A 17,476-nucleotide genomic window follows, 5' to 3' on the forward strand; every position below is an offset into this window, starting at 1 on the left:
GAAGAATTATCATATGAGCTGTCAAAAGCATGATAACTGTATGAAAGTATTATCAGGGGGTCAACATTAATAATCTACTTAGAAAGGAAATTACTGTCTCAGTCAGTTGTAAGATAGGCAGGGAAGGATGATACAATATCTTCAGAACTTTTCTTCAAGATCATGACTTACACTTTTTTTTCTTCATGAGAAATTATATATTTGCTCAGCGAATCAGTCGATCAAGTGATTGGTAACTCAGTCGCAGCTCATATGCCTGTCATTCATATGACAGCTTCTTGCCTCTGACAAGTACCACGCTTGTCATCCTGCCACTGCCATCTCAACTTCCCAGTTTAGACCAGTTTATTTTGTGTTTTAACTTTTGACATAAGCAGTTTCAGAAGGTGTATCCATGCCTTCATTTCATTACATCCCCTTGGAGAAGCCTTTATCATGTCTAATTGGATGCCTTTGCCAGCCAGCTGGTGGATCAGTCTAATGAGCTCTGAGAATGTCATGCTTACCTGCTGCATATGACAAATAATTTACAGGTGAAATAAAGATTAATTATCTGTCATAAACTGAGCTACCAATATATTTATTTACTTATGTTTAATCTGGATTTTATTATGTTGTGCAGCTCAGCTGAGTCATATTTTAGTTGAGGAGCAGAATAAGTGCTTAGTTAGGTGACTTTGTCAGAGTAACACAATAGGCATATAGTCAAGTCACAAAAAATTTACATGGATAGTGAAAATAAAATGCAGCTAGAGGATGAATCACATTTGCATTTCATACCTTTAATGTAAAATCAGGATAAAATGAAGTTCATAAATAAAATAGCAGTTTAGCGTATGACACATTGCAATACTTTGTCTTCATTAGTCTACATATTTGGAAGAAGCACCCGATGAACCAACCTTGATTTATAAACAGCATAAGAATGTTTAAAACAATTTGCAACTAGCCTGACAGAAACCTAATCATGTCATTTTTTATTTCTGATGATTCTGGCATGCCATAGAGCTGAAGTTTTACAGCATGTTCAGAGCTTTTTTTTATTCCAGTCTTTGCAGACTCAACACATGTTGATTAAGTATGAAGTCAATTTGTGATTTAAACTCTTTAAGTTGGCATTGTAGCTCAAAGGGGGCATCCTCAAGTGTGGTGAACTGCAATACTTACTCAGAAGTAAAGATCCATATGTCAAGACTCATTGGAAATTTGGAAGGAGGTTATTCTTTTAAGGCTCTAATAGTCCCTGCCAGTATATCAGGCTCCAGTACACTAGTAGCTCCATTGGTTTCTTCCTCTTTATTATATCGTATCATGCTTACAAGGCACAAAGTATACAACATTTCTTCTATCAAATCCTGCTTGATCATGGGTGTCATTTATAAAAAAGACTTTTCTATTCCAGGCAGCTATGTTAGAGATGCTGAATTTAATAATCTTGCATTTGAATTGCTTTAGTCAAGAAACAACACAGATGCACACACACACACACACACACACACACACACACACACACACACACACACACACACACACACACACACACACACACGCCCACACGCACACACACACACACACACACACACACACACACACACACACACACACACACACACACACACTCACTCACACACTTTTATTTTGATGGTGTAAGAGGATATATTTTGATTATTATATAGCTTTGAGCATCATGAGACCAATGTAGCCACTGCATGCTTGGTAAAAGACCAAATTTCCTCTATACATAATCTTGATGTTATTCCTAATACAAAAATGTTCAGTATGCTTGTCGTTAGGATCCCAGATCATGCTGTGCTCAACTGCATATCATTTTAGCATTATGTACTTTTAATTATATAACTATGATTGGGAGCCATAAATCAAACATGTCATACTTTCCACAATATACAATAAATCATCCATGCATTTATGTTATATAGGTTCATGTTTATGTAAGTCCTTTTGCAAATATTGAATATTTCAACATGTTATTACCTATGTACCCATTAACATTGATGGCTTTGTCAAGGCTGTGATGTCTCTAATTTCCTTCTCAGGTTTGGGCTGGGGGGTTGGGTGGTGGCATCATTCTCTGCTGTACTACCAAGAGACATCTGAGGAACAGGTGGGCATCGTGTAGCAGCATGGACTAGGATGTGTGCATGGATCCTACCAAGCCATTCACAACAGCCTTCAATGGGATCATGTACCAAAATGAGCTCACGTCAAAAGGAAAGTATTGTGGACCATATGTGGATATATCAGCCATCAGAGCTAGGGGCATGTTTATAAAATATCTCATCCCACATGTACTGTGTGTGTGTGTTTGGTTTAGCTTAACAGGTCTGTGATCTAGCTTTCCAGCTGAGGGATAAAAATGGACTGTATTTAAATACAAATTATACCAGACTTGGATGGGAGATAAATACAGACCTTGGGCTATTAAAACAATTGTGGCCCTACTGTAGCAGTTAGGTAGTATGTATAATGTAGAAGATAGGCCAAATAACCATTGTGGATACCTGAATGGTAACCATCGACAAGGATACCCTCACTCCCAAGACCCAGCCATATGGCTAACCTCTTGTGAAAACAGGGATTCACCCATAGGGTGATGTGGAATGCAAATGATTGCAGTGGATGGGTGAATGAACTAAAAACATCTGACTAAGTTTATTGATCTCTGGACAGGTGGTGAAAGGACAGAAATAACCAATTCTCCCAAATAAAATTCATAAATCATTTAGTAGTCCAGCTGCTTCACTTAATTACTACATGCCATTTTGGCACATTAAGTCCTGATAGTCCTCTGCTGACCAAAACATAAATTGCACCCAGGTTTGGGAATATAAATACATTACTGTGCTTACAGGTATGGACATGTGCAGTGCGTCCAAAATCTGTGTATGTTGAGTTATCTCAGAGATATGAAATTTCTAAAACAAATAAGACATTACTTTTTAAATAATGCTAATGTATGATATTCAAACACACCAAACATTTCTTAAGGAACTTATTCACAAATCTGACAAGTAAATAAATAAATAAAATGAATACCAAAGAAAGAAGAAACCAGCTTTCTTGTTTAAGTACATTTTTTTTTCTTCTGTTTGGTGTCTATTTTTTTATTTATTTCTCTGTTTGTAATAGGAGTACATCATGGCAAGATAATGGAAGACTCATAATGTTGTCAACAGTAGGGAGTTTAGGCTCTAGTTTAATCCCTAATACCAAAGAACATTTCTAACCATTTTACTTAATTTTAATGTTACACTTCCTCCAATCAAACTTTTTTCGACTTTGCTGAAGTTTTTCATAGAAAATGTATATAATTCTGAATAAAAAATGCAGTTATTGCTTTACAATATGAATAGAGTACTGTAATGCGCATATTAGCCACAAAACTATTATAGAACATTTTCTTTTAAATTTCAGATGCATACCTAAATATAACAGTGTAACATGGAAGTATTGCAATTTTTTATATATTTTCTTTTCTTTATGATTCTTGTGATACTTCATGTAACTGAAGGAATCAAGTCAATGTTAGATGACGATGCATTTCTATATATTTATAAATGCTTAATTAGTTCTTCTTCTGAAATGTATGTTAAGATAGTGCCACAATTCAGCTGATTAAAATGAATGTGATCACCTTACTTTTTTAATTATACAGATTTTCAGAATTAGTGAATAAATGTGATGAAATGAGGCATTAAACATGTGCAAGCAACTCCAGATCTTTTCTGCTGTTAAGGACGTCATGATGAACAGTGAACAAACAGAATCACCATACCACATAATGCTAATTTACTTTTATTGCTTAGTTAAACTGTATTTTAACTGCTATCCATATTTTAACATGAATCACAAAGGAGTATTGCAACAGTCATGAAATATTATGCATAGTTAGAATAATAAAGAAAAGTTTAGGAAAAAAGTTACAGTGCTTTATATAAGCTGGTACTAAAACAATAATAATGCAATAAATGCACTCTCATTTGCTAGATAAAAATGTTATTTACTACTCTGAAAATGTGAATGATAAGAATACCTGCTTTTAGAATGACTTACAGGTAACAAATGTATTATTTAAATCTGTACATTGAGATCAGACATAATTATCTAAATATAGTTTCTGAATAAATGCATATAAATCACATATGAATGCAGTAGTTTGACTTCTGTCAACAAGTACAAGTAGCTCCTCTGAATCTCATATTTCCTGACACGTAGAATCATTCATCAGCCACTTTTTCCCTTTTCCTTCCTTCCTTTTTATTCTTCTTGGATTCTGCTGGGAAACAAAAGAAAAAAAATGAAGACTTTTTAGAAGACATTGAAATGTTATCAGAAATAAATATTTTCTCTTGTTTCGCATGCTGGCCAGCAGAGAAATATCATAACATTATGCAGGAAATATTATTATTACACCAATGTGATAATGATTTGCTCTACAGTAACTTATTTGGTAGAAATAGTCTCTTTCTATTTAATTTTAAAGGCATTGTTTTTGAACTGCCACTGGCAAAAAAATTTTCTAAACATTAAATCGTTATATAAGTTGTACTGATTTTAAGCCAATGTTGTCATTATCCCCGGGATTCATGAAGCTCGGCGCAAGGCTGGCGTAAGGCCTGCGCCGGCGGTGCATGGAATATCTGGCGCAGTAGCGCCATATACATATTAATGAGAGTGCACCGGAATCACAGACACGTGCGTAGTGTACGTGAGCGAGCCCAGGTAGGATGCGTCTGGAGGCGTGTCTAAGCCGGCAGGAGGTGAGCAACCTAATGTGCTGACAGCCACGGTCCGCCCACAATAGTAATGGCAGCAGCCAGGTCCCGTGCAGAATGAAACGCACGTACAGTACGCAACATAGTCCCCGTTCCAAATCAACGGAGAAGCAAATAGATGCCACCAAGGCATAAGTGTACCCGTACAAGGAGCAAAGGATACGCATAAGTCCGCCGTCGTCCTGCAATGTACTGACAGTGTTTACACTCAGAGAAGGTGTACAGCCGCATGTCAGCGCCGCACCGACATAGGAGCAGCGACTAAGGTCACCACCTGTCCCACTGTGTTTGGGGCAGTCTCTCCATGGACAGTTGTGTCCCGAAAAACGTATTAGAAATGGCTGATGTGCTACGAATGTAGGACACAATGATATCCCGTATGTAATGTAATGGTAGCATGAATTGGTTATTTCTGTAACAGAAATACCGAAATGACACAATAAACAGAATAAGCAAGGAAATTGCTACAATAATAAGCAAATTATTTAGGCAAACAAGTGAATTTCTATGCTATATAGTGACCGTTTGTATGTGTCGGCCTGTAAAGGCAGATGTGAGTCCCGGAAATATCCCAGATCGGAAAATGGAAAAGGTGGAAACCCCAGCAGCGACATGGGCATGGTCACCAGGGTTACCTGCTGTCCCAAAGTGCCATGGACAGTCCCTGATTGGACAATCGTGTCCCTGCAACAATCGTAAAAATGGAAAATGACCTGCGATCCCCTGCCATAAATTCCGCAATATACATGTAAATAGTAGCATAAAACATATACATTACGGTATGGAACACAGACATGGCATAAGAAAATAAATAAGGAACCCAAACGCTAACAGAATAGGCTCATAGTATGGCAAACAAGTGAAGTTCTGTCTACTGCAATAGCCCTGGGTATGTGTAGTCCTGCAAATATCGAAGTGTCCACATAACATGCCCCACCATGGGCATTGGAAAAGGTGCCAACCATAATGGTCACAAGCAGTAGTGACAGTACATAGCCGGGTAGCTGTGCCGACATAACAACAGTAAGGAAGCAAGATACCCCAAACACAGGCAAACATGTGCATAGCAACATATCCCAGACCCAGCAACATCTTTGTTGCATACACCGGATGGTGTATGATGAAGTGTAATATCCAGAAGCAGAACACATGCATTCGGATGTACTACACAATAGCCTCATTGTACATGTCAGTCACACCCATGTATACCCCTGCACCCAAACCTGCTAGCATCCGTGTGCAGCTATACAACCACACACAATGTGCATACCTGAACTGTGGTAAGATGTTTGTGTTAGGCAATGCCACGCGGGCAAATCGTACCCACATGTCAGCAACCCACCGCAGGTACAGATATGTAAATGGCTGCATGTGAATGTGTCAGCAGAATGTGTACATCCGGCATGTAGTATGTACCCGTCCAAACCATCTAGGTTTGCATACGACCACGGTGCACATAAGTGTACACATGTGGACAAGTCGGGTCGGTGGACCACCACATCGACGATCATCTCTGCAGTGAAGTCGATCACATATAGCGGAACAGGTGCCTAACACACAGGACATCCTAACAGGGTGCTACAGGCAAAGAAGGGGAAACTGGGACATCACATGTGGAGATGAGCGTGGCTGGACGGACAAATACACACGGTCAAGGTAAAGGATGAAACAACATGCATATGGCTGGATGGATGTTGTTCGTAAAATATATAGAAACACATATGAAGTTCCAGTTTACACTCGAAATACTATATAATGTATTGAATTGTACCGTACAATATGGCAGCAGAACTAAGCCTGCATGTAATTGGTGAAGCTAAGCTGTACTGTGATGGAATTCTGAACCTGGCAGTAAGCAGGACAGCAGGCTCATGTCTGTCATCATTAATTATTTGCTGGGTTACAGAACAATAAATGTATGTACATGCATAACAGCACTCCTTCCCCAGAGGAGGATGGCCTTGTGAGCTCAATGGAAGATAGCAGTACAACTCCTACCAGACAGACAAAGCAACGTATCAAGAAATTAACTGTCCACTGTATCGTAACAGTCTAGGGTCCTTGAAACAGCTACAATCACAAAAGGATACTGTAATGTACAAGGTGCCTTGCAAGCCTGTGTTATTCCCATGAGAAAACAATTTAAAAGCACGAGCCCAGCACCCACGTATGTATAGACTATTGCGGACCATAGTGATGGAAATGCCCTGTGACCGACCACGTCAGTAAGTTGGGCAAATGCTGATTGTAAACACTATATAAAGAAACTGCTTACTGTATAGAGTCAGACAAAACTCCCATACTTGGACTGTACATTATTTAGCCTGCCTGTGTACACTACTAAAACTGTCCGAACCCGAGCCTCCTGTGTTATCGGCTGTCACTTAGAAATGTCTACTGATAACTACAGTCTGGTTGTAACAACTTATTTCACATCGTGATCCTTGTAATCCGGAATTCCTTGGTAAGCTACAGGTCAGAGTGCATGGCTGGTTAGACATATGCGCGGAGAATATGCATAAATGGTTCTTCTTGAATGAAAAGACCTCCGACTGAATTGTTGTGTGTAAAGAGGCTGTTTACTGTCTGATCTGTGGCTGAAAAGCGGAAAACTGGATCCCAAGAAGAAAATGTGCAGCCTTAAACAGGAGGCCCAGGTAAGGAGTGTCTGCCTTTTTGTGTCTATTGTAGATCAGGGACCAGACTACATTGTGTTTCTGTTAACAGTAGTGATATCGGGTCGAAGACCTACCCACATACTGTTAAATCTGAACATAGGTCAGGGAACACACAGCAGAGTAAATAGTGAATGTAGACACTACAGTGGATACAGGGAAGGAGACACGTGTTATGACAGAAGGGTGCGTAGCAGTCGGGTAGAGGATATGGAAGATTATGGAAGCAACAGATCATGTGATCCGCATTTGACGGGTGCCGTGAAGAATATGCAATCGCAGAGAGCACATAATGTGAGTTACGCAGCAAAATGGGGTAATAAATATGACATTGATGGTATATTAGGCAACATACCGTTACTGAAACATTGTAATCGCTGAAAATCCGATGCATATGTTCCAAGGTAAACACCTGTGCCACCCTGAGAGGGATATGCCCTCTCTGGCCAGCCGTGTCCTGTAAATAAACCGAACACATGTCAAATGTCCTGATATCTCAGGACAAACATTTCCCAGATATATATCAAAATGGTAGCATAAAAGAGTACCCACTGCCCACAAGGACACAGTCCGACAAGCTCTACACTTTACATATGCACAGTGGTGTCCATTGTAGGACTCAAAAATTGTGGAAAGAATCGAATAATGTGTTATTTCAACGGCTACCTGAACTCATTGTCGTCACAGGTACACATATGCACCGCAAGCGTGTTTAATGTTGCTGATAGCTGTCCATGTAATGCAGCACAGATGCACAGAAATACCCAGGGTACCGGGTCCATAGAACTGCATCCACATCACACTTCCACACATGACGGATGTGTAATGGGTACTGTCAATTGTTGCAGTCAAGGGATTCTGGGTATGTAGACTCTGTGCTCGGTGTTGTTCGCAGGCAATCCTTTCTCCGCCCGTGGGAGGGATGTGTGCGTATCACCTGCCTCAGTCTCCGCTAATAATGCAAACCATACTCCGGAGAATGCTAAATGTAGGTGTGTAATGTGTACAGCCCCATACTACTGTCCAGTAGGCAATTGTCATGGATGGACACCCGTATGGCCAGAATGGCACCCACAACTGCAAACCCGGGTAAATGACATAGCCGCGGGAAGGCATAACACAGGAAATACACATAGGGACTACAGTTGACATTCCACATACAAAGCAGGACCGTCGTGCCAACACCGGCGTACACAGCACTCAATCTGCCAGCAACAGACTGAGGAGCACCCGCTACCGTACAACGTAACAGATGTGCGACCTGTGGAACACATACTAATGGCACACACACAACGTCAAGTAGGATATGTAAACTATGGCTTTCCCACCTATGAAGACAACATGGTTAAATGAATGCATAGGTAAGCAACATGTTCTGGTGGTGTTATAGTGGAAATACAGTGACGGATATGTCCCATTGGGACGTCTGCGGTTTAAATTGAGCATTTGCTAACCAGCATCTTTGGATGTATGTAATTTGTCCACAGTAGTAAATCACCTGGTTATGTAGCACCATGTGGAATGGGTAGTCCAACAGACATCCGCGATTTCTGAACACACGGTATCAGTGAAACCCACTGCTCACAAGGACACAGTCCGACAAGCTCTACACTTTACATATGCACAGTGGTGTCCAATGTAGGACCCAAAAATTTGTCTAAAGACAGGAATGCCGCCTTCTTTCAACACTTAAGTGAACTCATTGTCATCACAGGTACACATATGCACCGCAAGCGTGTTTAATGTTGCTGATAGCTGTCCATGTAATGCAGCACAGATGCACAGAAATACCCAGGGTACCGGGTCCATAGCACTGCATCCACATCACACTTCCGCACACATGACGGATGTGTAATGGGTACTGTCAATTGTTGCGGTCAAGGGATTCTGGGTATGTAGACTCTGTGCTCGGTGTTGTTTCGCAGGCAATCCTTCCTCCCGCCCTGTGGGAGGGATGTGTGCGTAGCACCTGCCTTACTCTCTGCTAATAATGCAAACCATACTCCGGAGAATGCTAAATGTAGGTGTGGAATGTGTACAGCCCTATACTAGTGTCCAGTAGGCAATTGTCATGGATGGACACCCGTATGGCCAGGATGGCACCCACAACTGCAAACCCGGGTAAATGACATAGCCGCGGTAAGGCATGACACAGGAAATACACATAGGGACCACAGTTGACATTCCACATACAGAGCCGGACTCGTGCCAACACCGGCGTACACAGCACTCAGTCTGCCAGCAACAGACTGAGGAGCACCCGCTACCGTACAGCGGAACAGATGTACGACCTGTGGAACACATACTAATGGCACACACACAACGTCAAGTAGGATATGTAAGCTATGGCATTCCCACCTATGAAGACAACATGGTTAAATGAATGCATAGGTAAGCAACATGTTTCGGTGGTGTTATATTGGAAATACAGTGACGGATATGTCCCATTGGGATGTCTGCGGTTTATATGAAGCAGTTGGTAACCAGCATCTTTGGATGTATGTCAATTGTTCACAGTACTAAATCAGCTGGTTATGTAGCACCATGTGGAATGGGTAGTCAAACAGACATCCGCGATTCCTGAACACACAGTATCAGTGAAATCCAATGCTCACAAGGACACAGTCCGACAAGCTCTACACTTTACATATGCACAGTGGTGTCCATTGTAGGACCCAAAAATTTGTCTAAAGACAGCTCTTCCGCCTTATTTAATCACCTAACGGAACTCATTGTAGTCACAGGTACACATATGCACCGCAAGCGTGTTTAATGTTGCTGATAGCTGTCCATGTAATGCAGCACAGATGCACAGAAATACCCAGGGTACCGGGTCCATAGAACTGCATCCACATCACACTTCCGCACACATGACGGATGTGTAATGGGTACTGTCAATTGTTGCGGTCAAGGGATTCTGGGTATGTAGACTCTGTGCTCGGTGTTGTTTCGCAGGCAATCCTTCTACCCGCCCTGTGGGAGGGATGTGTGCGTAGCACCTGCCTTACTCTCCGCTAATAATGCAAACCATACTCCGGAGAATGCTAAATGTAGGTGTGGAATGTGTACAGCCCTATACTAGTGTCCAGTAGGCAATTGTCATGGATGGACACCCGTATGGCCAGGATGGCACCCACAACTGCAAACCCGGTAAATGACATAGCCGCGTAAGGCATGACACAGGAAATACACATAGGGACCACAGTTGACATTCAACGTACAAAGCCGGACTGAGGTGACAGCACCGGCGTACAATGCACTCAGTCTGCCAGCAACAGACTGAGGAGCACCCGCTACCGTACAGCGGAACAGATGTGCGACCTGTGGAACACATACTAATGGCACACACACGTCACGTGGGATGTGTAAACTATGGCATTCCCACCTACGAAGACAACATGGTTAAATGAATGCATAGGTAAGCAACATGTTCCGGTGGTGTTATATTGGAAATATAGTGACGGATATGTCCCATTGGGATGTCTGAGGTTTATATGAAGCAGTTGGTAACCAGCATCTTTGGATGTATGTCATTTGTTCACAGTACTAACTCAGCTGGTTATGTAGCACCATGTGGAATGGGTAGTCAAACAGACATCCGCGATTGGGGAACATACACCAGCAGTGAAAAGCACTGGGCAGGTGGACACAGTCCAGCAACATCTAACTTGACATATGCACATCGGTGTCCATTGTAGGACCCAAAAATTCTGTTCAGAGAATGCCTGCTAGCTTCCTGCATTACTCATGTGATCTAATTGTCGTCACCACGTCACAGGTACACATAGGCACGCAAGCGTGTTCAATGTTGATGATAGCTGTCCATGAACTGCAGCACACATGCACAGAAATACCCAGGGTATCGGGTCCATTCAGCTGCGTCCACATCACACTGCAGCACACATGAAGGATGTGTAATGGGTACTGTCCACTGTTGCAGTCAAGGGAGTCTGGGTATGTAGAATCTGGCCTCGGTGTTGTTTCGCAGGCAATCCTTTGTCCGCCCGTGGGAGGGGCGTGTAGCACATGCGTCACTCTCCGCTAATAATGCACACCATACTCAGGGAATGCAAAATGCAGGTGTGAAATGTGTACAGCCCTATACCAGTGTATAGTAGGCAATTCACATGGATGGACAAGCGTATGACTAAGATGGCACACATAAATGCAAACCCGGTGGAATTACACTGCCGTAGTAAGGCATTACACAAGTCATACACATAGGGACTACAGTTGACATTCCCCATACAAGAAACACAGACAACCAGCCGATGAAGTCCAAAGCAAAGACGAGGTACTGTAGGGACCGTCAGTGACCAACCAGAGCACACCAAGAATTAAAGGCAGTCACCATAGTCTATTGGAGCCCACTTCGTCTGCTTCATAAGCAGACTTATTCAGACTACATACAATGCAGTCCAACCTACTACATTTACAAGCATTAATTGGTTGGTACATTAGATGTGCTAGGTACTAATTACATGCCTTAAAGGCAGACAAGCGAACAAACCTTACTTGGGTTACACATCCCACACAGTGAGGACATCAGACATTGCTTTGAAAGGTACAGTCTTCATCGGAAAATGGAAATATATGTACATATATGAAACATGAACCAACATAAAATGTTTTCCAAATGTCTGACTGTGTAAGCTACATATATATGTCCTACGGATTGTGCCAATATATTAACAGAACTGCAGACACCTAGTAATATGAATGAACCATAATATATACACATAAACCGTATGAATATGACTACTGTAAAATAGACCAACGAAATGTAAAGATTCACAATGTGCTAATGTAACATTCATTTAGAAGGTTACTTAAATAAATCAATCCAGACATCCATGTGTAAATACTAACAGAAGGCCAGCGAGGTGCTTGCCCTCACATGTACTGGGATGTCGTTCCACAGCATAGTGAGTGTCTGGGTGATGAATCCGTCCCAACAACACATTCGATTAATGACAGTGTCAAGGTGTACGTCAGCTGCCCTTGTGGTTCTGAGGGATCTACCTTATTTACGTGAAGCATAGTCATCAGATCTGGGTTCGACCTAGCCGTGCATGCCAGGCACGGGTCACCTCTGGGCAAGTGGTATGCAACTGTATACAGCTGGAATCCTTTCAGTCGGTCAGTATAACACATATACCTGAGACCCTGCATCCGTTTGTCGAAGAACTGTTGGTGCCTTTCCAGCTGCTGCAGGTGTTGGGTCAGATACATTCTGAACAGGGCATTGTACCCAATCATAGGTCTATTGAGTGATGAGTACAAGGGGACAATGACCTCCCTGATCTAGATGTGAATCCTTCATGATGATGTGGGCAATGTGGAAGGTCTACCCAACTATGTTAGCAACATGTGTGTCTAACGAACGGTTAACAACAACACGTGTCCCCAGATCACTGGTAATCCCCTCCGTGTTCAGTGTATTTCCACCTATATTGTAGCTCGGGGTAACCTTGTTCATCCCGAAGGGTATGCCTATGCATTTCCTGGCATTTAGCTGTAGGACATGTCTCTGGTACCACTTATCCACATCTGTGAGGCACTCCTGAAGGATATCTGTGTCAGATGTGTGTCTGACTTTGGCATCCGGTTTGCAGTCGTATGCAAACATTGTCACCCATAACCCCCCTGTGTGTGCGTGTACATTGGAAACGTAGATGCTGGAAATAGTGGACCCAGGACTGAGCCCCATGGGACACCACCTGTGACTGGCTGTGAGTATGACATGGCGCCAGCAACTATGGCCATGTGTGTTCTGTGACCTAGCCCGTTTGCAACCCATATGGCGATGTATGGATTTACATTCAAGATGATGGGTTTATCAAGTATACCCGAGGGGGGTATTGTGTCGACGGCCTCTGCCGGGTTGAGGTAGGCTGTATGGACTGCTTTACCCTCAGCAATGGCCTTGGTGACTGATTCTACAAAGTGAAACACGTGTAAAGGGCATGATCTGACTATGACCAAGCTAAACTGGGTTGTATCCAATGTATGCGGGTCCCCTATGTCCTTATCTATGTGTCCCATTATGATCCATCTCCATGGCTTTGCAGATAAGGCTTGTCAAACTAATGGTATGGTAATACACAGGGTCAGTGGAGGCACCATCTATGTGGAGTGTGACTACAGTCGCCCTGTGCTACTACTCAGGCGTATCCTGAGGTGAGGCTAGGATTACACAGCTGTCCAAGTGTGGGTTAAATTCCCCATAGAGTTCCTGGAGTGCACAGCTGGGACACCATGTGGACCCATGGATGTTGTGTTGACTGCCTTGGGGCTGGATGTGGGTAATGCTGGACATACCAACGGCAGACGTGCACGTTCCGAGTCCGATGCCCAAGGGACCACACACATAGCCGGCCTTAGGCATAGGCCAAGTAGGTAGCCGTCTAGGGTGTTGCTCTACTCGGGGCACCTTTCCAGACTCTATTTGGTGTAGGTAGACCAGGAGGGGGGTAGCGGGTGACGATCGGTGGCAACCTCTGCCTAGGTCACCACTTACCCTAAGGCCACTCTTCCCGTGGGTAATACAGCAGTACCCACACCCAGACGCGGGTCATCGCTAGGGTCATTGCTAGTATGGCACATCATCTACGTAAGGAAGGAAACCATATATCCCCAGACATAATGGCACAGCATAATGCCTGTTCGCCGCCAAAGGCAGACATACGTCACCCGCGTCGGTGCGGACGTACTGCGCGAGATGTCCGTTAACAATGCCGACAATGTGTCGCTTTGTGAAACAAACTCCACAGAGACATTCAATAATAGACAACGACGGACAACCCGATGTCCTCGTGTCTGAGCTGTTCAACCTGTTACGCCATGTTAAATGTGTGTAGCACAGCGGAACCGTCCAAACAAAGCAACGGACATGTCTGTGGCTCAGTGAAAGTCGTCACGCAATGTTAAACCCTTGTAATATTGTGACACAGGCCATACATACGGAGGGTTAGTAATGGAAGTAGGTTAGTTCGATCAGACCGTGTGCAATTAGTATAACGAGATCTACAACGGATACACCGCCCAATCGGCGCACACGGTTAAGACTAATTGCGGGCGTGACATGGTACCATGGACACGGACAAAAGCGTGCCCATGTGACTCATCTAACATTCGTACAGGGTCAGGGCGGTCCCGTACAGTGGGCGGACAAGACCAAACCCAAAGCACCACAGCAACACCCTGACAATCGAAGGCCTGTATGCATATGGGATATAAGCAGCTGTCATCTGAACAGCCCTGTGGTGACGACATATGCATCCTGGGCCATGAGCGAGGGGCAATTAGGAATGTTCAACATGCAGTACCGCACCTTTCCCAGCAGGAGAATGGATGCCTGTGACGTGCGTGTGTGCGGGGGTGATATGTAAATGTACATAGGTACCACGGGTATGCATATTAATGACAACGAACAGCTAACGTGCACTGGTCACAGTAAGAGTCAAACGTGACTGCAGTCACGTTGGAATTATGACTATAGAACATATAGATGTGCACGTGTACGTAAAGCGTCCATGCTGCAAAGACTGTTACATATATAAAGCTGTAAGTGCTTTCTGCACACGTCCGTCAACCGGATCAGACATATGTTACCGGAATAGTCACAAGTAACGCAAAACACGTAACCACACAGACACTGTAAACATATATAAGCGGACTACGGATATGCATGTGCGTGCGCGTAACCCACAATCCGGACATGCGAGTATGCGTGTGCGTGTGTGATCCAGTGGAACCAGGGAAGGTTACGGATGTCTCCTCCACACGTTTACATTCATAATTGTCAAATATATGCTTAAATAGTACCTATTGATTCCATGCTTTGTTATCGTAATGCTACTATTATACACATCGATATACAATAACCTGATCAACACACTACATTCTAAGGTGCACTCTCACCAATTATCAACTATGTGTCCGGATACTGATTGTATTTACCAATATTGTAGATATATTAACACATTGTTGCCGTATTATTGTTTCCATGAAGTAAGGCATGCAACACTGATATGTATATGTCACATTATAATCAAGACTTGGAGCACTGTCCACCTAACTATGAGCAGGTTTATTGATTATTTCGCTTTAAACCGACTCTGAAGGAAGTGAATTAGGGACGGCTATGTCATGACATCCGTACTCCGACGGTGCCCCATGTTAGTAGTTGAGAGAGCTCAGTATCCTTTCACTGTGGAGTCTATCGGATTTGACAGTGTCTGTTTCTGCCGATATATGTTCCATAATGTCGTTTATGAAGATGGGCAGGACGCAAGGTTTGCTGTATTTACGCATACTGGCACGTGGATATAGATAGGCCATGTCATACAAGCGATGGGTAGTCAAGCAGACATCCACGACTGGGGAACATACAGCGGCAGTCAATACCACTGGCCAGATGGGGACAGTCAAACACGTTCTACACTTTACAAATGCACATCAGTGTCCATTGTAGGACTCCAAAAATTCTGACTGTTTTGCCAGTATCGCCAAGAACAGCCAATCCGAGTACAAACCGTGACTACGGCACAGCTAGACATATGCACCACCAGCGTGTTTAAGGTTGATGATACCTGCCCATGACATGCAGGACATATGAACAGAGGTCCCCAGACTGCCGTGTCCATACATGCGTCCATATCCCAGTTCCGCACACATGAAGGATGTGTCATGCGTACCGTGGGGGGTTGCAGCCCTGGTATCCTGGGTATGCAAAATGGGTCTCGGTGTTGTTTGGCTGATAATCCGTTGTCCGCCCGTGGGAGGGCTGCGGGTACAGGACGTGCTTTAGTCCCCAGTAAGGATGCAAAGCACCCATAGGGTAATGCTAAAGGCATGTGTGAAATGTGTTCAGCCCTACATCAGTGTCCAGTAGGCATTTCCCAAGGATGGACAAACGCACGGACAAGATGGCACCCATAATAGCAAGCCTGGTGGAATCACACAGCCGTAGTAGGGCATGACACAGGACATAAAGATGGAAACAGCAGTACATACAGCCCGTAGCCATCCATCCTGCCATGCGAATCCGAGCGTACACAGCAGCGAAGCTGCTATCCAGTATGTGGGGGTCACCCGCCTCCACTCTGCGGAACATACCTGCGACCTGTGGAACACATATTAATGGCACACCAACAACGTCAACTAGGAAGGTCATACTATCGCTAAAATATGGAGTTCACACACATAACCGACATACTGTCATGAATACATAGGTTCTACATGTACCGGCTGTGTTGTACTGACAATACAGTGGCGGATAGTTCACAATGGTACCTGTGAGGATTATGTAAAGCAGTTGCCAACCTGCAGGACTACAGTAACACCCTATGGGTAAATTGTGGAAGGACACGGGTTACGTAGCACTACATAATATGGGTAGGCGGACAGACATCCGGGAATGGGGAACATACGGCGGCAGTCAAACCCACTGGCCGAATGGACACAGTCCAACATGTCCTAAACTTTACATATGCACATCGGTGTCCATTGCAGGACCCAAATATTACTCCTTAAGTGAGTGTGAGCAACATAGTGTGAACCAGAAGAGGTGACAGCCGTGACTACGGCACAGGTAGATATATGCACCACAGGTGTCTTCAAGGGTGATGACAGCCGTCCATGAAATGCAGGACATATGAATAGGACTCCCCAGGCTGCTGCATCCATACATGTACTTCCACATCCCATTTCCGCACACATGAAGGGTGTGCAAGGGGTACTGTCGACGGTTGCAGACATGGGATCGTGGGTATGCATATATGGGTGTCGGTGTGGATTGGCAGATGATTCATCGTCCGCCCGTGCGGGGCGTGGCCATGGCATATCGTTACTCCGCAATACTAATAACGATCATCCACAGGAAATGGAGAATGCAGCTGTGAACTGTTGACAGCCCGATACTAGTGTCCAGTAGGCAGTTCCCATGGATGGACAAGCGCACGGCCAAGATGGCACCCATAGCTGCAAACCTGGGGGAATCCCACA

The 17,476-nt window shown here is 43.7% G+C and overlaps 1 protein-coding gene across 2 annotated transcripts in view; it reads right to left on the bottom strand.

Annotated features, from left to right (window-relative positions):
* Nucleotides 1-3,797: 3,797 nt before the first annotated feature.
* The window catches only part of PTN (pleiotrophin), a 1,697,813-nt gene continuing 1,684,134 nt past the window's right edge, over nt 3,798-17,476 (bottom strand). The window contains exon 6 of one of the 2 annotated variants that reach the window (XM_044088220.1): nt 3,798-4,291. In XM_044088220.1, coding sequence (XP_043944155.1) covers nt 4,236-4,291 — 56 coding nt within the window. In that variant the 3' untranslated portion in view covers nt 3,798-4,235. Of the gene's footprint in view, nt 4,295-17,476 lie in introns of both variants that reach the window. The other variant, XM_044088218.1, reaches the window with a different exon arrangement.

This window comes from Protopterus annectens, chromosome 11.part0 (assembly GCF_019279795.1).
Source record: "Protopterus annectens isolate FY-2018-M chromosome 11.part0, PAN1.0, whole genome shotgun sequence".
NCBI classification, from domain to species: Eukaryota; Metazoa; Chordata; order Ceratodontiformes; family Protopteridae; genus Protopterus; species Protopterus annectens.